This window comes from Oryctolagus cuniculus, chromosome 14 (genome assembly GCF_051225735.1).
Source record: "Oryctolagus cuniculus isolate XC-2025 breed Fujian yellow rabbit chromosome 14, ASM5122573v1, whole genome shotgun sequence".
Classification (NCBI taxonomy): Eukaryota; Metazoa; Chordata; class Mammalia; order Lagomorpha; family Leporidae; genus Oryctolagus; species Oryctolagus cuniculus.
In genome coordinates this window covers 58,638,982-58,662,257 of record NC_142880.1, presented here as the reverse complement: position 1 = coordinate 58,662,257, position 23,276 = coordinate 58,638,982, and the positions used below count along the sequence as shown (strand labels likewise).

General features: G+C 39.9%; 1 protein-coding gene across 5 annotated transcripts in view; it reads left to right on the top strand.

Moving 5' to 3' along the window:
* ZFR (zinc finger RNA binding protein) overlaps positions 1–21,356 on the top strand; it is an 83,741-nt gene extending 62,385 nt beyond the window's left edge. For 3 of the 5 annotated variants that reach the window (XM_002714107.6, XM_008262097.5, XM_089312686.1), the window contains 6 exons: positions 1,639–1,780; positions 6,727–6,824; positions 7,688–7,783; positions 18,619–18,730; positions 18,839–18,936; positions 19,741–21,356. In XM_002714107.6, coding sequence (XP_002714153.1) covers positions 1,639–1,780; positions 6,727–6,824; positions 7,688–7,783; positions 18,619–18,730; positions 18,839–18,936; positions 19,741–19,920 — 726 coding nt within the window. In that variant the 3' untranslated portion in view covers positions 19,921–21,356. The remainder of the gene's footprint in view (positions 1–1,638; positions 1,781–6,726; positions 6,825–7,687; positions 7,784–18,618; positions 18,731–18,838; positions 18,937–19,740) is intronic. The other 2 variants (XR_011381989.2, XR_011381988.2) reach the window with 1 other exon arrangement.
* The last annotated feature ends 1,920 nt before the right edge of the window (positions 21,357–23,276 follow it).

The window sequence follows — 23,276 nt, the reverse complement described above, 5'->3', positions numbered from 1 at the left end:
CTGTATTTTCTGTTTTCTATATGTTTATAATGGTAAGAAAATACTTCTCTGTCTCCAGCAAATCACGGCTGTGTGCAATTAATAGAGCATTCTTTTTTTTTTTTTTATTTATTTATTTGAGAGGTAGAGTTATAGACAGTGAGAGAGGGAAACAGAGAGAAAGGTCTTCAGTCCGCTGGTTCACTCCCCAAATAGCCTCAACAGCTGGAGCTGGGCCGATCTGAAGCCAGGAGCTTCTTCCAGGTCTCCCACATGGGTGCAGGGGCCCAAGCACCTGGGCCATTTTCTGCTGCTTTCCCAGGCCATAGCAGGTAGCTGGATCAGAAGAGGAGCAGCCGGGACTAGAACCAGCGCCCATATGGGATGCTGGTGCTGCAGACAGAGGCTTAACCTACTGCACTACAGCATCGGATCCCTGGAACCTTAAATTTTTAAGCCTGAATTTCAGAAACTTCAATGGGATGGACATATGACCTGACAATATGCCGGTTAAGATGCTTACACCCCATATTTGGAATACATGGGTTTAAGTCCCCTCACTCCACTTCTGAACCAGCTTTTTGCTAATGTTGAGTCCCTGCCAGCTTGAGTCTGACCCAGCCCCCACCATTAAGGTCAATTGGGAAACAAACTGCAGATGGGTGCTCTCTGTTTCTGTCTGTCTGTCTCTTTCTGCCTCTCTATTAAACAAACAAAAATGTAATTTTATATATTAGCTTGTCAGGATGACTAGGAGTTAAAGTATTGACTTCTTCGATAAATTCGTGTATAGAATTTAAAACTTTGATTTAGTTAGGCACTCTGAATCCAAGAAGTGAGATTTTACTGATAGTATGTATTACGGTGGTGAGTCAGAATAGTACTAGACCACAGCAGAGCAGTTAATGAAAAACAAAAGTGAAACAAAGTATTAAAGTTTATCTCTGGCATAAATTATTGTTTTAGATTTCCATTGTTCCAGACACAAAGTTCTTACTGTAGGCTAATATTTTTTTTTAAGTATTAGGAGCCTGCCAAAGTGTCATTGTTATGTGTGCTTCTTACCCCTCTATTGAGGATGCAAGGGCATTGAAGGGTAAAAAGGTTTTGAGACCTTGGAAGAATCATGGATTCTGTGGGAAAAAATATTGATCCTATTTTGGTGCTTAGTAAAACTGCAGAGCAGGAAATAGCATCCTAACAGAATAGTAGTTAACAGTTAAGCTGAAAGGAAAATACTCTACCAAGTCCACCAGTTCTTACTATATAAGTGAATAATTAAGAGAAGTAATAATTAATTCATCATCAGGATAGTTAACATTTACCTAGTGCTTTGTTAAGTGCTCTATAATTGATTCATTTAAAATTCTGCTAACTTATGTGATATATATGACACTGTTTCTTTTATCCAAGTATTTATCATGTAAGAGAGACACATGTACAAGCAGTGGTAAGTGTTGGCTCAACAAAGAATTCCACAAAAGTAAGGAAGAACAAGAGATGAAAGATACTGACATTCATGATAAGACTTTTTAGATGAAGTTGTATATGATTTAGTCCTTGTGGATAGTTAAGAGGAAGTTAAAGAGGCATATGAAACTGCTCTTGTCTGTTAATGGGAATAGATCCAAGTAACTTTTTGTTATCTTCATTACATAGGTGATAAGTCCTGAGAAGTACGATATAAAATGTGCTGTATCTGAAGCGGCAATAATTTTGAATTCATGTGTGGAACCCAAAATGCAAGTCACTATCACCCTGACATCTCCAATTATTCGAGAAGAGAACATGAGGGAAGGAGGTTGGAAAGCCATTAAACATTCTACTGGTTTTTTTTAACCTTTTTTTTTTTTTTAATTTACCTACTCTTTAAAATGGTATTTAGCCCTAGAAGGCAACATGCTGGCATTACACATGAATTGGATAGATGTGACTTATTTAGCAACCAGTTTTGCTTAAGATAATTTCTCACAAAAGTATATGCTCTTTTTGGTGAAGTATTTTTATATAAAACACTAATGGTATGATTGATTTTTTTCTTTTCTTGCTAACCTCAGATTTCTGGAAAAACAAACCTCCAAAATTATTTTTATTGGCAATGTGTTAAATGTTTCCTAAGTTCTTGATCTTACCTTGTCTTTCAAAAAAGGCAAGAGAGTTGCACCAATAAAATTGGCTAAATATACGTAACATTTGCATTTTAAGAGACATTGTTACATAATCATGGATTTGACTTGTCCTGGGGTAGATATTTCTAGTTCTCTGAGGTTGCTCTTTTCTTTGGAGCACTTTGCTAAGTGCAGAGCGTCCTAATGCACCTAGATTTGGGCATTTGACCCTAAGATCATGTATTATATATTTAAAAAAATATTAAAAATGTAGCTAGCTAGTTAAAATAACAACTAATGGTTTTTAAACTTAACATTGTAGAACATGAAATCCTGCTGGTGCCAGCAATGTTGCTTTAGGGACTATTCTGTAATATTTTCAAAGCTTCAAAAGCTTTTAAGCTGAAAAGCATGATCGGTGTCTGCAGTTGTTGGTTCTGTTGTTTTATGGGTCAGATAAAATTTACTTTGTTTCCTTCCATGTTGTTTTTATACTTCTAACTTGTTGAGTATGGCGCTACATTCTACCCTAACATTTCTTTGTGATATAGGTTAAAGAGTAAAGACTTTGCATTGCTGTCCTTTTAAATTTATTTTCTCACACAGAGCAGTTATGTTTAAGGCACTGGGCTTTCCACAACCCAGGAAAAGAACATTTTGCTATATATTTAATCTTGTATACTTTGAGCACAAATATACATACACATACCATATTAGGACTCATGTTATATCTTAAGCTTTGTATCTTAAAAATTAATGGATTTTGTGTAAAGGGTCTTTTATGTGAATATGAGTTTCCACTCAAGGACTGGTTATCAGTGTTGCTGGAGAAACAATTTCTGAGCCAGTCTGATCAGGTCATATGCAGCATGTGGCCCATTAATTAGGATTTCAAGCAAGAACCAAAAACTTCTAATAAAGTCTTATGAATAAATATTTCTGTATTTAGTATGAAATTATTCTCATAACTGTTAAACTTTACTTCAGAGTATATTTTGTCCAGTTTAATTAAACTTACACAGTATCAAGCCTGAAGTTAACAATATCATTTGTAGTAAATTATGTCACCCTATCCCTTTTAAAGGAAACAAAATTATATTTTTGTCTGACCCAGACTTCAGTTAGAATTTTTCTGAATTTCATGAATATGATTGTGAGGACATACAAATGGGCATTCCAAAATTTAAAGATTTTGCTTCAAGACACTGAGCTGAAAGTTGAATGTGCAAAAGTGTAGAAACATTGATAGAGTGTTCCTTGCTGCAGATAACTGCAGTAAACCATGTCTTTAGCTTCGTTATGAAGATTGCTTCTTTCTTGCTGCAGAATAACGGTATGTATTCTCTCTTACTGCAGCTACCAGTGCTCTGTGTCTTAAAATCATTTAAAGCCTATAGCTTGCTTTGGGGAGATAGTACAGAGGGTAAGGAAGGCTTTGCCGGAAAGAACAATTGCAAATTATGAGATTTAATACTTGCACATAATGTGGTAGCTTCTTTAATGCTTAATAGTCCTGTTTAATTAAAAAGTATTTAATAAATAATTAAATTATCCAAATAACTGTTAAACGCATGACAGATCTATTTTATGATATTGTGTTTGGCAGTTAAATATTTGTAAACATTTAATTGACTTTAAGCTTGAAATGTAAAAAATGTTCTAACCCTTGCTACCGAGTCTTGTCAGTAGCAAGCCAAGTATCGTGTGTTTTTTCCACCTGTAGCTTATCAGGCCCGGTCCAAAGCCTTCTAGGAGGGGATTGATTGATTCCTGTCAGGGGTTGCTGCCAAGACATCGGAAGGATTTTTGACCAAGGTTTTCAAAGGCTCAGTGTCACATCTGCCATTTGATTAGGAGGGATTTTGGATGCAGAGTCTGGCATTTATTGTCTGTTGTGGTTGTTGTTTGTTTTGTCTTTGTCTCTAGATTTGAGCAGTGTTCACACTAGTTTTTAAATGGTTGAGTGGTTTATATATCTTACATTACCATGTTAATTTAAATTAATATATTCCCATTAACTTTTAATTATAAAATAGTGTGGACACGGCATGTCTTCTAATTGGTGATTAACCCCTTACAATTAATAAATGTAGGATAAGGATCTACGTTTTGTTTTCATAAATTAACTGATTTATGTTCTGTTAACTGGGTATTGGAGACCACAAATATGATTTTAGCAGAATATATCTAAGGGGTTAATCCACTTGAAATATAAAATGGGTGCAAAAATCCACACTCAAAATTTAACAAAGATTTCTTAAATATAATTCTAATCTGTTTTTAGATTGCAATAGGTGTCTTGGCATCTTTGAATTTGTGTCAGCTACTTAAATTTCCAAAGTTGTAAATGCTTCTGAGCAAAAAGAAAATTTTTCTTATATTTTTTGAGGAGATCATAAAATTTTTATTAACATTAGAAATTTAAAAACTGTTAGTTGGAGATTTGCACATTGTCACCTATTTGCATTCTAGTTTTAGCAAATAATGTCAATAAGAGCAGGGAAAGAGGTCCTATTAGCATAGTTTGCATACTTTGAGGAGAGGTGTTTTTGTTTTTCCTATTTATCTTTTTTCTTTTTCCTTTTTTAAAATTCTCAGTTAGCTGTGCTTACCCATGACCCTTTTCCTTATTCAAAATAGTCTGTTTCTTGAACTTGAAAGTTTTGAGATTATTCCTGATTTTTTGATGATTTCTTTGTTTTTGTGTTTTTTGTTTTGTTTTGTTTTTGTTTTGACAGGCAGAATTAAGAGAGAGAGACAGAGAGAAAGGGCTTCCTTTTCTGTTGGTTCACCCCCCAAAAAGGCTGTTACAGCCGGCGCACTGCGCCGATCCAAAGCCAGAAGCCAGGTGCTTCCTCCTGGTCTCCCACGCAGGTGCAGGGCCCAAGCACTTGGGCCATCCTCTGCTGCCTTCCCGGGCCACAGCAGAGAGCTGGACTGGAAGAGGAGCAACCGGGACAGAATCCGGCGCCCCAACTGGGACTAGAATCTGAGGTGCTGGCGCCACAGGTGGAGGATTAGCCTAGTGAGCCACAGCGCCGGCCTTGATGGATTCTTTGTAGCACACAATTCCTCTTTCAGTGTTCATTCTCAGGATACCACATAATTTCCCTTAACTGTTAAAAACTCCCTTCTAATACATCTTTTGAAAAGTCTTTATCCATGTGAGAAGCAAGAACTAAGAAAAGAAAACCCAGCTAGGATGGTATTTAGCAATTTTTTTTAAAGATTTATTTATTTATTTGAAAGCCAGAGTTACAGAGAGGCAGAGGCAGGGAGAGAAGTCTTCCATCCTCTGGTTCACTCCCCAAGTGGCTGCAATGGCCAGAGCTGCCCTGATCTGAAGCCAGGAGCCAGGAGTTTCTTCTGGGTCTCCCACATGGGTGCAGGGGCCCAAGGACTTGGACCATCTTCTGCTGCTTTCCCAAGCCATAGCAGAGAACTGGACTGGAAGTGGAGCAACCATGATGCAAACCAGCGCCCATATGGGATTTCAGCACTGTAGACGCTGGCTTTACCCACTATCCCATGCCAGCCATAGTATTTAGCAATTTTAAAATATGGTTTTGTATATGTCATATACTCAAAATAAGAACAAGTTATCTTTTAAAATTTCTGAATGCTTGTAGTGAGATACATGATGAATTAACTTACCCAGAGTTGCAGCCAGCACTCTTAAAAAGTCATCTTTAAACTTTTTCCTGTTTTATCATACTCAGGTTTTCTTTTGTCTGTGATGTTCATTTGAGTTACTCAATGAATTATTACATCCTTTGTTTCTCCATAGTTTGATTCTTTTTAGCCAAGTGTACACATTTTACAGATGTGTAGATGAATATAAAGCTGGCCCTTTTACTGCCTTTTTGAATGGTTTTTATTAATGTAAAGTGAACTTCTGGTCCTAGTTTAGTTTCATGTTTTCTGCTTCAATTTTATGTAGCTCATTTACATTTTAACCAGCTTAGAGACTACATGTTATTTTATCATCAGAGCATTCTCCTTGTTGCATCTTTTCTGTACTTAATTCTGTTTAACCATGCTGGTTTCTGTTGCTTTTCTGCTATCCGTTATTTCTCCAGTTACTCATATTTAATAGCAGCTTTGAATTTGAAAGTCATTTCATATTCTCAATAGCTAAAATGTTTTGTAAAAGAAGTAAGTTGAACTCTTGTAAGTGCCTATTTTTGGTTCTTCATTTTTTTTTTCTATGATTGTATCAATCACTGCATGTTCATCATGAATCCCTTGCTATATAAGCCCCAGGATAACCTATGACCATTTAGATATTGAACAAACTCGGTAGTTTATTGTACATTCTCATTTATTAAGGTGGATTTTTGTGTTCCCTCTTGTCTTGTCATCTTTGTGCTGGTGCACTGTGTCCAGTAATCTTTCCTTTTGGTGGGTAGGGTTTATACTCCCAGAAATTACTTATTATATTCAATTGAGAGTTGAATTTAATTCTCCTCTGTTCTTCATATTGGTTTATGTAAATTTGAAAATAACTCCGTGGGTACATTAGAGTGCTGACAAACTCTCAAATGGCTCATGTGACACTGATGCTACTTTAAGAAAGTGTCTTGCTCACCTGGTCAAACACCCATTCCTCACTGCATTTTGCCAATTCAATCCATTTTAGATGTAACCTCGGGTATGGTGAAAGACCCACCGGACGTCTTGGACAGGCAAAAATGCCTTGACGCTCTGGCTGCTCTACGCCACGCTAAGTGGTTCCAGGTTCGGAACATCATTTTACTTTTTTCTTGTAGCCTTATGAGAGAGTTCAGTAAAACATGTTTAACTGTGCTTAAACATTTCAAAAGATTGCCCAAGCAATACTATTTTAAATTAAATCTCTGAAAATATGTTAGCATAGAAAGCTGAGTTTGAACATGCAATCTGCATATCGCAGCTACTATTGATTTGACAATAAACTTTTAGGTTTTGGGGGTGTTTGGTAGTCTGGGTTTTTTTATTTTTTATTTTTAGTGACTATATTTAAAGTTGACTTGTATAGGAATATCACATTTGTGTATATACATTATATTCCATAAGGCTGCAGATTAACTTTGCTTTAAATAATGGAATATGTGTTTAAAGCTTTGTGTATAGTTTTAAGATTTCCCCCTTCTTTCTCTTAAGTTAATAGGTGTAGGGAGTGAAAGGTGAGGAAGCAGCTGTTTGGTTTAGTGACTTTGCAGTCGTGCAAAGGCACAGAAGGGAAACCAAACAGATTTCCTTAACCTTTCAGTCCCTAGACAACTTTTTAGCTCTTTACTTTTTCTTTTATTTCTGAAATAGGCAGGTTTTTTTTTTTTTAATAAGTTTCCTGTTTTAAATGAACACAGGTCAAGGTTCACAGGAGATCAAGAAATATTATTCTTGTATAATCTGTTTACTTTGACCTAAATACCAGCTTTTAAATACTAACTCTGGCTTAAAATATTGCTGTAAATGGCAGCTCATTGAATACAGTTCTCAGTGCAATTATTTTTAGTTTTATCTGAGCTTCCATTGAACAGTGGTATTTTAATTTTTTTTCAAGGGATATTTTAAGTATTTCTAAGATTAATTCAATTAGTTTTTGTGTTGCTCTCAAGGCTAGAGCTAATGGTCTGCAGTCCTGTGTGATAATCATACGTATTCTCCGAGACCTCTGTCAACGAGTTCCAACTTGGTCTGATTTCCCAAGCTGGGTAAGTAATAACTATATGATGTAAAAAATGAACATTGGAAATATTTCTGCAGCTGCTTTTCATCCTCTTAACTTGCATTTGATTATCAGTTTTATTTTCATTATTAAATATAGTTTTATTTTTCTCTTCTAATAAGAAATACTGGGGCTCTTATAATGTTTTTATTTTATTTAATCTTATAAAGTTTTAATTTTTTAAAGCATAAAGAAGACTGTTTATACTCTACATGTTTTCTTTTTTGTTTGTGTATTTATTTGAAAGGCAGAGTAATAGAGATCTTCCACTTGTTCACTCCTTAGATGGCTGCTACAGTCAGGGCTGGGCCAGGACAAAGCCAGGAGCTAAGAGCTTCGTCCAGATCTGCCACATGGGTAGCAGGGGCCCAAATATTTGGGTCATCTTTTGCTGTTTTCTCAAACCATTAGCAGGGAGCTGGATCAGAAGTGGAGTAGCTGGAACACAAATTGGCACCCATATGAGATTCTGGCATTGCAGGTAGCTGCTTTACCTGCTTGGTCACAACATTTGCTCCAGCACTTATTTTTTGAATGTGAAATCTGGGTTCCAGTAAATTCTTCCACCCTCAAGCTCGACAACTATATATAGAGAGAACAATAATGATTTAATAGCTAAATATAAACAGCCCAGATGTCCATCACATGGACGCCAATTCAGCAAAATTTGACATTGTCCATACATAGAAAATATCAAAGAGTACAGAGAATGAGGGAAATTTGTGCCTTTTCCAAGAGTCCCAAGATGTAATTTGTTAAAAACAATGCAACAGGGGGCTGGTACTGTGGATTAGTAGGCTAAACCTTGGCCTGTGGGACCATCATCCCATATGGGCACCGGTTCCTGTCCGGCTGCTCTACTTCTGATCCAATTCTCTGCTAATGAACTTGGGAAAGCAGCAGAAAACGGCTTGAGTCCTTGGGTCCTGGCACCCACGTAGCAGACCCCAAGAAAGCTCCTGGCTCCTGGCTTTGGCTTGGCCCAGCCCTGGCTTTTGTGGCCATTTGGGAAATGAACCAACAAATAGAAGATCTTTCTATCTCTCCTCCTCCTTTCTCTCTGTGTAACTGTGCCTTTCAGATTTATAAAAAATAAAACAGGTGCTAATTGTTCCAGAAAGTTTTCTGTTTAAAGATTTAATTATTTATTTATTTGAAAGGTAGAGTGATGAGGGGGGAAAGAGAACTTCCATCTTTTGGTTTGCTCCTCAAATGCCACCAACAGCAGGGCCTGGGTCATGCTAAAGCCAAGTACCAGGAAGCCCATCCAGATCTCCCTTGTGGCTGACAAGAACCTAAGTGGGGTATCATCTGCTGGCTCCCAGGTACTTTTGCAGGAAGCTGAATTGGAAGCATGGAGTAGCTAGTCCTCAAACCAGGCACTTCAATATAGGGGTTGTGAACATCACAAGCAGTGGTTTAACCCCCTGCATCACAACCAGAAGTTTTATCATTAACAGTTTCAGACAACTCTTGTTAGACTGAGCATCTTCTTTATATCTGCACTTGCTCTGGAAAGTATTCTCACTTCATAGTTAATAATGTTAGAGTATCACATCTCATTTTTATTTGCATTTATTATTGGCATTAATAGTTTTTTTATCTTAATTGGCAGCTTTAATACCTATCGTTCACTGAATTATATTAATTTGTTTTTTGTTTTGACAGGCAGAGTTAAGAGAGAGACAGAGAGAGAGAAAGGTCTTCCTTCTGTTAGTTCACTCCCCTATTGGCCGCCACGGCCCGCGCTGCGCCGATCTGAAGCCAGGAGCCGGGTGCTTCCTCCTGGTATCCCATGCGGGTGCAGGGACCCAAGCACTTGGCCCATCTTCCTCTGCCCTCCCGGGCCACAGCAGAGAGCTAGACTGGAATAGGAGCAACCGGGACTAGAACCCAGGGTGCCGGTGCCACAGGCGGAGGATTAGCCAAGTGAGCCACGGCGCCGGCTGAATTATATTAACTTTTTAATAACAAAATTGTCCTTTATTTGTGTGGAAAAATTTTTTTCCACTTTTGTAAATTTGTACCATTTCTAATGAATCAGTCATGTGTTCTGGATTTTGTGCTCTGCTTACAAAGACTGCTCATAGTTTAGTCTACAGATTAGTTCACACATATTTCATCTGGGAATATTTTTCCATTAATATATGTTTTCTGAAGTTACATGGATGTATGTATTGTTAAAATTTCTATTTATTTATTTATTTGAAATGCAAAGTGACAGAGTAAGAGCCAGAGATCTTCCACCTGAGACATGTTCCATCTGCTGGGTTACTCCCCATTTTATTCCCACAACAGCCAGGGTTGGGCCAGGCTGAAGCCAGGAGCGAGGAATCCATCTTGTCTTCCACATATTAGTGGCAGGAACCCAGATATTTGAGTCACCATCCACTTTTTTTCCAGGCATATTAGGGAGCTGGATTGGAAGCATAGCCATGGGCCTCGAATCAGCATTCCAGTATGGGATGTGGTATCTTAACATGCTGCACTGCAATACCAGCCCTGCTATATGTTTACTACATAGGTAGCAAAGACTCCTAGAAGAATGTATTATAAATTATAATAATAATAATATCTGATGAGCAGGAGGGAAAGGATGATTAAGATAGATTTGTAATGTTTGATTTTTACCAGGATAGAATAAACATACATTTCTTGTATAATTAAAAATTAACCTAAAACCATACATGAATCACAGATGAATCCAGCTGTGTTTTCTTCCAGATTGCCAAGTTAGTTCTATATTTAAATGGTTCAGTGTCATCTACTAAGGCTAAGTTAGTACTTCACCTTTTCATTTCATTAAAATATTTCTTAAATTTGTTTCATGTTTCAGAATTGCTACTACCTGCCATTATTTCAGTGACGATTACTTTGTTAGGAGGTCACAGTTTTTCTCCTCTGTTATTATTCCATTGTCTTTGGGCATTTGGTTTTGAAATAAGTCCAGCCTTGTCTTTTCTGCCCTTTTTCTAGAGGCTCCTTGAAGAATAATTTATCATTGGAGTTCGGTAACTAAGACAAATTATGTCTTTGGGTCACTGTTTAATATTAGTATTTCTTTGAAATCTTTTTGGCCTTTGGTCCTTCAGGGTTTTTTTGTTTGTTTGTTTGTTTGTTTTGTTAGTTAAGCGGAAAGCAGTTTTCTGTTATGTCTGATTAGTATGAGTCTCTAGTTTAGGGATGCCAGTTATCCTATTCTTGGATTGACTTTGTCTTGTTTATTTTTTCTGTAGTTGTTTTCATTTTTGTTCCCTTATGTTCCCTGTATTGTCCCTTTCTCAGTAGTTTGGTTTTCAGCTATATCTTATTCTTTGGTATCTCAGCTTTGAGTTCTTAATGTTATTAGTTTCATTTACTCATCAAATTCTCTTAGAATTAAAATTCATTCAGACTTTTTTTTAATACTTTATTTGAAAGATAGAGAAGAGAGATGCCCGAGGTTCACTCCTCAAACGCCCTCGACAGCCAGAGTTGGATCAAGCAGAAATCAAGATTCTGGAACTCCATCCAGGTCTGCTCCATGGATATGAGGAACCCATATACTTGAGCCATCATCTGCCACATCTCTAGATGTACATTACCAGGAAGCCAGATCAAAAATGGAGTAATCAGGGCTGGCACTGTGCTATAGTGGGTGAAGCCTCCACCTGCAGTGCCAGTATCCCATTTGGGCACCAGTTTGAGTCCCAGCGGCTCCACTTCCAATCCAGCTCCCTGCTAATGTTTCTGGTAAAGCAGTAGGAGATGGCCCAAGCGCTTGGGCCCTTGCACCCATATGGAAGACCCAGAGGAAGCTCCTGGCTCCTGACTTCAGATTGGCCCAGCTCCAGCTGTTGAGGCTGTTTGGGGAGTGAACCAGTGGATTGAAGACCTCTCATTCGCTCGCCGCTCGCTCTATCTTTCAAATAAATATTTAAAAAGAAAAAAAAAAGAAATGGAATAACCAGGGTGTGAACCCAGGCACTGCAGTATGAGATGCTGGTATCCCAAGCATGACTTAACTGCTACACCAAGTGCCTACCCCTTGATTTATTTTTTAAAATTTTAATGGACTTAGAGAAATTTTTGGTTCAGATCAAAATTAAGTGAAAAATACGAAGTTCCTTTATATCCTTTTCCTCCACATGCAGTCTCTTCCACCAATAACATCCGACATCAAAGGTTACATTGATAACAGTGGATAAACATAACATTAACATGGCACTAGTATCGAAAATCCATGCAAAATAGATTTCTCTCATTATATTCCACACAAGTACAAGGATGTCATGCAGATCTTCTACCTTCTTTTGATACCTCCTATTCTGTGAGTTAACACTTTTAAGAATTGCTAGTGGTGTCCAGTGCTGTGGCATAGCAGATTAAGTTACCGCCTGCAGTGCTGGCATCCCATATGGGCGCCTGTTCAAGACCTGGCTGCCTCACTTCCTATCCAGCTCTCTGCTGTGGCCAGGGAAAGCAGTGGAAGATAGCCCAAGTCCTTGGGCCCCTGCCCCCGCGTGGGAAGACCCAGAGAAGCTCCTAGCTCCTAGATTTGGATCAGCACAGCTCTGGCTGTTGTAGCCAATTAGGGAGTGAACTAGTGAGTAGATGACTTCTCTCTGTCTCTGCCTCTCTATGTAACTCTGACTTTCAAATAAATAAATAAATAAATCTTTAAAAATAAAATAAAAAAGAATTGCTGTGGAAAGTAAGATTTGATTATATGCAGCCTTGTTGGTAGACATTGGCTATGCTCTGTATGGTGTGTTATATTGGTACTCCTTCATTCAAGTATCAGACCCAGAATGGACTCATAGAATCATTTCCCTTGGAGAATCTGCTCCATTTGTTTCCTGAACCTATGGTACCATCTCATTTTAGCAACAATCGCATTTCCTCGACATGAAAATGTTGAGGTTATATGAAGCCAGTTTGGGTACCTTTGGCTTCCTTTGAACAATCTTACATATTTTCTTATATATCTGCATCTTAATCTAATGTCTGCTGCTTGCTGGTGATAGTTAGATGTAGGTAATTTGGGATTTTTTTCCTTTCTGCTTTTTTCTGATTCTCATAGAGTCGTCAGTATGACAGAGTATCGTGCTTTCCTTTGGTGAGATGGAAAGTGGTCTGAAGAAGTTTTTTGTTTTTAGGAAAAATTCTCCTGGGATTGCTTAGAGTGTGATTCATTGATTCATTCTACTTTTCTGCAAACTAACTTAAAGTTATTCTTTGGATTTTGTTCCCCCAACTGCCAACTTTACTCCCATCTTCTCTGCAAAGAGCCTAGTTTAGGGGCTACGTTAGGGTTGCCCAAGCAGAATAAACACTCAATTTCTTGGAAATGTTCTGTCTCTGACTGCTTCCTCTTTTCCATTAAGGCCATTACATTTTTGCTTCAGTGGCAGTAGTCTGTGTATATAGGTTTTTTTTTTTTTTTTTTTTTTTTTTTTTTACGGGCAGAGTGGACAGTGAGAGAGAGAGAGAGACAGAGAGAAAGGTCTTCCTTTTGCCGTTACTTCACCCTCCAATGGCCACTGTGGCTGGCGCATCGCACTGATCTGAAGCCAGGAGCCAGGTGTTTCTCCTGGTCTCCCATGGGGTGCAGGGCCCAAGCACTTGGGCCATCCTCCACTGCACTCCTGGGCCACAGCAGAGAGCTGGCCTGGAAGAGGGGCAACCAGGACAGAATCCGGCACCCCGACCGGGACTAGAACCCGGTGTGCCGGCGCCGCAAGGCGGAGGATTAGCCTGTTGAGCTGCAGCGCCGGCCTATTGATTAATTTGAAAGTCAGAATTATACAGAGAGAGGAGAGACAGAAAGAGAGAGGTCTTCCATCCGCTGGTTCACTCCCCAATTGGCTGCAATGGCCGGAGCTGCACCTGTCCAAAGCCAGGAGCCAGTAGCTGCTTCTGAGTCTCCCACGCGGGTGCAGGAGCCCAAGCACTTGGGCCATCTTCCACTGCTTTCCCAGGCCATCAGAGAGAGCTGGATCAGAAGTGGAGCAGCCGGGACTCGAACCAGCACCCATATGGGATGCCAGCACTGCAGGCGGAGGTTTTAACTGCTATGCCACAGCATTAGCCCTTGTCCTTTTACTTTTAAATGCACACATTTCAGAGTTTATAAACTATGTATATTTTTCTTCTTTCTTTGCCCTCCAAACTGTAGACATCTGCTTGGAAAGCAGCCATGTTTTTAAGAAAATCAGCATTTTGAATTTGCTGTCTCACAGCAAATGATAGCAGAAAGCATTTGACTTAGTTTCCTTAAAAAAAAAAAAAAAAAAAAAAAGATTTACTTATTTTAAAGGCAGAATGACAGGCACAAGAGACAAATTGTCCACACCCTAGTTCACTCCCTAAATGATTGCAATATCCAGGGCTAGGCCAAGACAAAGCCAGGAGCCAGGAACCCAGTTGGACTATCATTTACCGCTTTTCACACATTAGCAGGAAGCTGGATCAGAAGCACAGTGTAACTGGGACTTCAACCAGTCATTCCAATATGGGACGTGAGTGTCCCAAAAAGTAGCTTTACCTGCTGTGCCGCATGTACTCCCTGACTTAGTTTCTTTCTTTTTTTTTAAGATTTATTTTATTTATTTAAAAGAGTTACAGAGAGAGAGGGAGAGAGGTCTTCCATCCACTGGTTCACTCTCCAGATAGCCGCAATGGCCAGAACTGTGCCGATCCAAAGCCAGGAGCCAGGAGCTTCCTCCAGGTCTCTCACACGGGTGCAGGGGCTCAAGGACTTGGGCCATCTTCTACTGCTCTCCCAGACCACAGCAGAGAGGTGGAGCAGCCAGGACTAGAACCGGCGCCCACATGGGATGCCAGGGTATTAACGTGCTGTGCCACTGCACGGGCCCCCTGACTAGTTTCATTGGTGTGTTTGTGTGTTGACTTTTTTGTGTCCCCCCCATAATTGACTTACTGTTTTTCAAGTTTATGATTTTTCAACTTTTTCAGGCTTTTTAGGTTATGATTTTATTTTCCCATATGTTTGTTTTTATTTTTGTTTATTTATTTTTGGGGCAGACCCAAGAGAAGTCCCCCATCCACTGGTTCACTCTTCATATGCCCTCAATTGCAGGTCTGGGCCAGGCCAAGTCAGGAGCCAAGAACTCATTCCTGAGTCTTTCATGTGGGTGGTCTGGACCCAACCCTTTTTTTTTTTTTTTTTTAATATTTTATTTATTTATTTGAGAGGTAGAGTTACAGACAGTGAGAGAGAGAGACAGAGAGGTCTTCCTTCTGTTGGTTCACTCCCCAGATGGCCACGACGGCTGGAGCTGCATCATTCTGAAGCCAGGAGCCAGGTGCTCCTTCCCGGTCTCCCATGCAGGTGCAGGGGCCCAAGGACTTGGGCCATCTTTTACTGCTTTCCCAGGCCACAGCAGAGAGCTGGATTGGAAGTGGAGCAGCCGGGACTAGAACTGGCACCCATATGGGATGCTGGCACCGCAGACAGAGTTTAACCTACTGCGCCACAGCGCCGGCCCCAGGACCCAACTCTTTAGACCATTACATGCTACCTTCCAAGGTGTTCATTAGCAGAAAGCTAGATTGGAGAACAGAGCCAGGACTTGAATTCACATACTCTGAGAGGAAGTGGGTATCCCAAGCAGTTGCTTAACCACTGTGCCTTTAAATACTTTTCCTGTCTGCCAATTTGAATCACAAATTCCCACTTCTTAAGATTAGTCAAAAAGCAGATGACTTGTGTTACATGTATTACTTGATATACCTAAATTATAGTTGATTTTTAATACTTACTTTTCCCATAACATTTGCTAAAAAATACTTAGTGGAAATCAGGCATTTATGGAAAGTTGTAATTTTTACTTTTTTAAATTTTTTTATTTTAAACACAACATAAGGGGCAAGCACTTGGTACAGCAGTTAAGATGCCCCTTAGGGGCCAGTGTTGTGACATAACAGGTGAAGTCAAAGCCCGGGTCCCTGACATCCCATATAGGCGCCAATTCATGTCCCAGCTGCTCCAGCTCCCTGTTAATGACCTAGGAAAAACAGCAGGAGATTGTCCAAGTGTTGGCACCCTGCCACCCACTTGGGAGACCCAAATGAAGTTCCTGGCTTTGGCATGGCCCAGTTCAGGCTGTTGGCAACCATCTTGGGGGGGTGAGCAAGCTGATCTCTTCCTCTTCCACTTCCACTTCCTCTTCCTCTCCCTCCCTCCCTTCCTCCCTTCCTCCCTCTCTCCCTCTCTGTAATTCTGACTTAATTAGAGGTCAGTGTTGGCACAGCAGGAAAAGCTGCTGCCTGCAACCCCAGCATCCCATATGGGTGCCAGTTTTGATCCAGCTTCCTGGCAATGGCCTGGGAAAAGCAGTGTAAGATGGACCAAGTGCTTGGGTTCCTGCCATTCACAGGAGAAATGTGGAAGAAGTTCCTGCATCCCATATCAGAGTGTTTGGGTTTGAGTCCCACCTTTGCTTCCAATTCCACCTTTCTACTAATACACGCCCTGGGAGGCAGCAATTGTTAGTTCAGGTACTTGAGTTCCTGGCTCCTGTCTGTGGCATGACCTAGCCCTGTCTGTTGCAGGTATTTGGGAAGAGAACCAGTAGACAGATTGTCTTTCTGTCTGCCATACGCTCACTCTGTGTGCATGCCAGCAGTTAGCCATCTCTGCAAACCTATTTTCCCTTGAATAAATTTGTTTTGGCTGTAAACAAAAGATCTTTCTGTGTCCTTCTTGCTATCTCTTTGCCTTTCATATAAATGAAAATAAAATAAAATAAAGTTAAACACATCAGTATTTTACTGTTCATTATATGCTGACTACTTTATGCCAGAACAAAGGAAGTTCAAAATTAATGACATTGATTTTTATTTTCAAGGATCTCAGTGTGGACATCTTAAAATAATACCTGTTATCTGTTTTTTTAAAGATTTATTTATTTGAAAGTCAGAGTGGGGCCAGGGCTGTGGCACAGCAGGTTAACGCCCTGGCCTGAAGCGCTGGCATCCCATATGGGCACCATTTCAAGGCCCGGCAGCTCCACTTCTGATCCAGCTCTCTGCTGTGGCCTGGGGAAGCAGTAGAAGATGGCCCAAGTCCTTGGACCCCTGCACCCATGTGGGAGACTCAGAAGAAGCTCCTCTGGCTCCTGGCTTCGGATTGGCGCAGCTCCGGCCATTGCAGCCATTTGGGGAGTGAACCAGCGGATGGAAGACCTCTCTCTCTGCCTCTCCTCTCCCTCTGTGTAACTCTGACTTTCAAATAAATAAAAAATTTATTTAAAAAAAAAGAGTTACACAGAGAGAGAAGGAGAGGCAGAGAGAGAGGTCTTCCATCCACTGGTTCACTCCCTAGTTGGCCACAACAGCCGGAGCTGTGCCAATCCGAAGCCAGGAGCCAGGAGCTTCTTCTGAGTCTCCTACATGGGCACAGGGGCCCAAGGGCCTGGGCCATCCTCCACTGCCCTCCCAAGCCATAGCAGAGAGCTGAATCAGAAATGGAGCAGCCAAGACCTAAACCAGTGCCCATATGGGATGCCGGCACTGCGGGTGGTGGCTTTACACAATATGCCATAGCGCCGGCCCCAACCATTCATTATTTTATAATTTTATTCAGTCTCGTATTGCTTAGAGAGTCTAAGAAATGACCTTGGAGTATGTCTGTAAACCATTTTTAGTATAGATCCCAAAGGAGATTCTCACAAAAGTATGTTGATTTTTCTTAAGAATTTCATTGAAGTTGCAAACTATTTTCTTTGAATTTCTATTGCTATTGGTGGTCTTCTTCAAAATTTAAATACAATGTTATGGATGAATGTTAAACATTTTGCTAACTGAAAGAAACAAGATACAAAAAGCTACATTTTCTATGGTTCCCTCTGTGTGAAATCTCCAGAGCAGGCGAATCTGTAGAGACTGGGAATGGTTTGGTAGCTGCTGGGTATGTGGAGTGGAGGGGGGGAATGACTGCTAATGAGAATGATTTGGTGGGAGGAGTGAAAATGTTATGGAATTGGTTAGTAGAGATGATTAAACAGGGTGAATCATACCAAAATCATTTCTCAGTTTTTTTAAATAAATTGTAAGAAATATTTCTAATAAAAGATCCTTCAAAACATGAAATAGGTTAGATCTACATCATTTGCTTTCTACATCCATACTTTTTTTCTTGTATATTTTTAGATTTTAGTCTTTTCAAAAGTGAAAGCATAATTTTTATTTTCCTTAGGGATAGTAGAAGCTCAGTTTTGCATTAAATGAAAATTTAGATAATATCAACCATAAAGAAAAAAGTCTTAGAATATTGTCCTGCCCTAATTCCTTAGTATCATCAGTCTGTAGGTATCAGAAAATGTGTGGGGTGGGTATTTGGCTTAGTAGTGGAGATGCCATTTTGGATGCCTTCTTCCTCCGGAGTGCCTAGCTTCAAATTTCAGCTCCACTCCCAAGTCCAGCTTCCTGCTGATACACACCCTGGGAAGCAGCAGGTGATGGCTGCTGTGCTTGAGTCCCTATCACTCAAATGGAAGATCTGGATTGACTTCTGAGCTCCTGGCTTCCACCTGGCCTATCCCTTCTGTTGCAGCCTTTCAGGGAATGAACCAGCGCTGGAAGGATAGGAGGGGCCCAAGCACTTGGGTCATCATCTGCTGCCTCCCAGTATGCATTAGCAGGAGCTTGATTGGAAGCTGAGTAGCATGTACTTGAAGCAGCACTCTGATTTGGGTTCTGGACATCCCAAGTGATTGCTTAATCCATTGTGCCATAATACCTGCCCTAAAGATAGCAGTTATTAAAAATAAAACTATGTGAAACAAAAAAAAGCAAACTATGTGTTTTCATTTTTAGGCTATGGAGTTGTTAGTAGAGAAAGCAATCAGCAGTGCTTCTAGTCCTCAGAGCCCTGGAGATGCGCTGAGAAGAGTTTTTGAGTGTATTTCTTCTGGGATTATTCTTAAAGGTAAATTTTCTTTGTTTTTAGTGAAGTTTGTTTGATAACTGAATAGAAACTACTGTTTTACAAACAGATAATGCCAATGCTTTTGTCTGCTTTTGGTGATTGATGTAGGTAGCCCTGGACTTCTGGATCCTTGTGAAAAGGATCCCTTTGACACCTTGGCAACAATGACTGACCAGCAGCGTGAAGACATTACATCCAGTGCACAGGTACTAGAATTCTAGTCCCAAAGCTTTGTTGAGTTACTGCTCTCAAGGGGTTTTTTGGGTTGTTTTTTAATGATTGTCCTTCAGATGAGATCATGGTGCAGTATTTATTCTTCTGCTTCTTTAGTAAATCCCTTGAAAGAATTTTATATAAAGAGTTAGGGAAAAGCATTTGGCACAGCTGTTAAGCTGCCAGTTGGCACACCCATATTTCATATTGTAATGCTAGGGTTTGAATTCTGGCTCCATTTCCTAATTCCAGCTCCTTACTAATGTGCACACTGGGAGACAGCAGATGATGGTTCAAAAAGCTGGATCCCTGCCACCCACCTGAGACACTGGTGTTGAGTTCTCAGCTCTTGGTTTTAGCCAGGCCCAACCCTTGCTGTTACAACCATAAAAAGATACTTGTATGAAAGATACTTGTATCAAAGGGAAATGCAGACAGATCTTCCATCTACTGGTTCACTCACCAGATACTTTCAACAGCTATGAGTCTAGGTCAGGCCAAATCCAGAAGCTTAGAATTCAGTCCATCCACATCTGCCGCACGAGTGGAAGGGATCCAGCCACTTGAGTCGTCATCTGCTGCTTCCCGTGGAGTGTATTAGCAGGAAGCTGGAATCGAGCAGAGCCGGCACTGAGCCCAAACACTACCATAGAGGATTTCACAAACAGTGCCTTAACTGCTGTGCCAACACTCACCCAACATGCTTTTTTATATTGTTATATTAGAAGAGAGCTGCAAACTTAATTAAAATTAGTAATTTTTTTTAATTCTAAATTCTGTTTCCTTTTTTATTGCAGTTTGCTTTGAGACTCCTTGCATTCCGCCAAATACACAAAGTGTTAGGCATGGATCCATTACCACAAATGAGCCAACGTTTTAACATCCACAACAACAGAAAGCGAAGAAGGGATAGTGATGGAGTTGATGGATTTGAAGCTGAGGGGAAAAAAGATAAAAAAGATTACGATAACTTTTAAAAAGTTTCTGTAATTCTTCAGTGTTAAAAACAGGTGCCCATTTGTTGGCTCTTTTTCATTCATAATAATGTCTACTTCGAAAAATTCATCAAGAATTTAAGAATTTCATGGAAGAACCAAGTTTTTCTGTGACATTAAAAGCTTAATGTACAGTGTTAGGTATTATATGAATGGAAAGACACCAAAAAATATTGTACTCCAACTAGGGGTAAACAGTGGTTCAGATCGTTTTCCCATTATTTTGGTTTTATTTACTGGTTGCCCTAGGTCTCCCTATTTTTGTGTCTTTTATTAACTAGTGCATTGTCTTACTCAATCTTTACTGTATTTAATGCAGGATTTGTGCTTCAGTTGCTCTGTGTATTTTGATATTTTTATTTAGAAGTTTTGTTTGCTTTTTGACACTAGGTGTGTTATTTTGTGTTATAGAAGATATCCTTTTACCCCTCCTTTACATTTTACAGCAGTACGTTTTTTTGTAACGTGAGACTGCAGAATTTTTTTCCTTTTGTTATTCTATATGTGAAGGACTACAACACATAAAGTTATTCTGCCATTTGAGTGCTCAGAACTGAATGTTTCTGCAGATCTTGTGGCATTTGTCTCTCTAGTGTGATATATAAAGGTGTAATTAAGAAAGATTTCTGTTATTCTAATCAAGTTTGCTGTTAGTTGTGCATTAGCAGTATAAAAGCTAATATATATATTATATGGTCTTGCAACAGTTTTAAAAGCCTCTGCATAATTGATAATAAAATGCATGACATTTTTGTTTTTAATAGACTTTTAAAATTATAATTTTAGTTTAACTTAGATCTTTGTACAGTTGACTTTTTGACATAGCAAGGCCAAAAATAACTTTCTGAATATTTTTTTCTTCTGTATAAGTGGAAAGGGCATTTTTCACATATAAGTGGGCTAACCAATATTTTCAAAAGAACTTTATCATTGTGCAACTAACAACAGTAGCTAGCCCTTAATTATGGTGACAGTTCCCTATTGGTGTGTGTGAGATTACTCTAGCAACAATTACAACATGATGCAGTTGAATGATTCCCACACACACGTACCCCATCACCCAGATAACTTATAGTTCTATTAACATTGACATTGATAAAAGTATTATTGCTAAAAAAAATTAAGATTAAGAAAAAAACAGAAAATTATTTGGTGTGGCCATCTTACATGCTTATGTCTCCTACAAAAAGCTAAATATTCTAGCAGTGGTGTAATGAAAGGTTACATCTTACTGTTGATGTATGTATGTATGCTCTGGTACACAGATGTCATTTTGTTGTCACAGCACTACAGTGAAATACATAAATAAAAAGTTAAATTCATGTAATGACTTAAATGTATTATATGTTAGAATTGACATCATAAACTACTTTTGCTTTGAAATGACATACAGTTCAGTAAAACCATATTCAAATGTATTTGGTACTACTTGTTATTCCTGACAAATGTTGGTTGTGCGAGCACAGATTTTCCAGAAAGCTGTGTAACTTAGTACCATATTGGTTCAGTTTCTTTCTAGAGACAAAATCTTTTCCCAGACTTTTAGAGTGCCAGGATGCTATAGGAGACTGATGGAGCTTTTCTTCCAGATTTGTCACATACTCTTGTATACCTTTAGTCTTTTAAAAAATATTTTTGATCTTTATGCATCTTTTTACTCTCAAATGTTTAGTCATTCAGTAAAATTTTAGAGTTTTGTTTCTCATTGTCCTCTTAAGAAGGAAGAGAGGAAGCTGACCGTTACTGTGAGCTTATGACAGATACCATTTTAGGTCTTTGTATACCTTTTCCCATTTAAAGCTGTTCAAGGGGCCGGCATTGTGGCTTTGCTGGTAAAGCTACTTCCTGCAGTGCAGGCTTATGGGCGCCGGTTTGAGTCCTGGCTGTCTCAGTTCCATTCCAGCTGCCTGATAATGGCCTGGGAAAATCAGCAGAAGATGGCCCAAGTGCTTAGGCCCCTGCCGTTCACAGAGGAGACCTGGCTGGCGCTCCTAGCTTCAGCTTGGCTCTCAGTCCTGGCCATTGTAGTCATGTGGGAAAATGAACCCAGTGAATGGAAGACCTCTTTCTCTGTAACATTTTAACAGTAATATTAAGTGAGAATGCCATACTTTTTTCCAGATGAGGAAACCGAAGCCCAGAGTAACTAGATCACACATCGTTGTTTATGTCACTAAATTGAAGTGACGGAGCTGAGACCCAAGTATGGGGGCCGGCACTGTGGCTTACTTGGTTAATCCTCCACCTGTGGCACTGACATCCCACGTGGACGTCGGGTTCTAGTCCCGGTTGCTCCTCTTCCAGTCCAGCTCTCTGCTGTGGCCCGGGAGGGCAGTGGAAGATGGCCCAAGTGCTTGGGTGCCTGCACCTCCATGGGAAACCAGGAGGAAGCACCTGGCTCCTGGCTTCAGAGCGGCATAGCTCAGGCCGTAGCAGCCATTTTGGGGGGTGAACCAAACGGAAGGAAGACCTTTCTCTGTGTCTCTCTCACTGTCTATAACTCTGCCTGTCAAAAAAAAAAAAAAAAACCAAGTGTGAAAGTTCATGTTCAGGCAGGAGCTGTGGCGCAGTGGGTTAACGCCCTGGCCTGGAGTGCTGGCATCCCATATGGGCGCCAGTTTGAGACCTGGCTGCTCCACTTCTGATCCAGCTCTCTGCTATGGCCTGGGAGGGCAGTAGAGAATGGCCCAAGTCCTTGGGGCCCCTGCACCCACATGGTAGACCTGGAAGAAGCTCCTGGCTCCTGGCTCCTGATGGATGCCGCTCCGGCTGTTGTGGCCAATTGGGAGGTGAACCATCGGATGAAGGACCTCTCTCTCTCTCTCTCTCTCTCTCTCTCTCTCTGCCTGTCCTCTCTCTGTAACTCTGACTTTCAAATAAATAAATCTTGAAAAAAAAATTTCATGTTCAGGCTTTTGCCTGGCAGCCGTTTCATCTTGCAATTAGGTTTTCAACATGTGTTTCAAAATTAAGCATTTTGAGGATGTATTCAACCTGAAATATAGTTGGTACCTTCTTGAAATAATTATTCCTGAATTAATATTTTTGCAGAGGTTATTTTCATAGCTGTGGCCAGGCCCACATTGACTATCTTGTATGAAAGAATAACTTCATTTGATATTCACAGGTACCTTTTTTCTGCTTTGATAGTTTTAAAGAAATAAACTTTTCTAGTTGCAAAAGCATTATTAATGCCCTGTTAATGTTTGTTTGTTTGGGTTTTTTTTTAGGATTTGAGAGGTAAAGTTAGACAGAAAGGTCTTCCATCTGAGGGTTCACTCCCCAAATGGCAGCAACAGCTGGAACTAGGCCAATCCATAGAGAGTAGCCAAGCATCT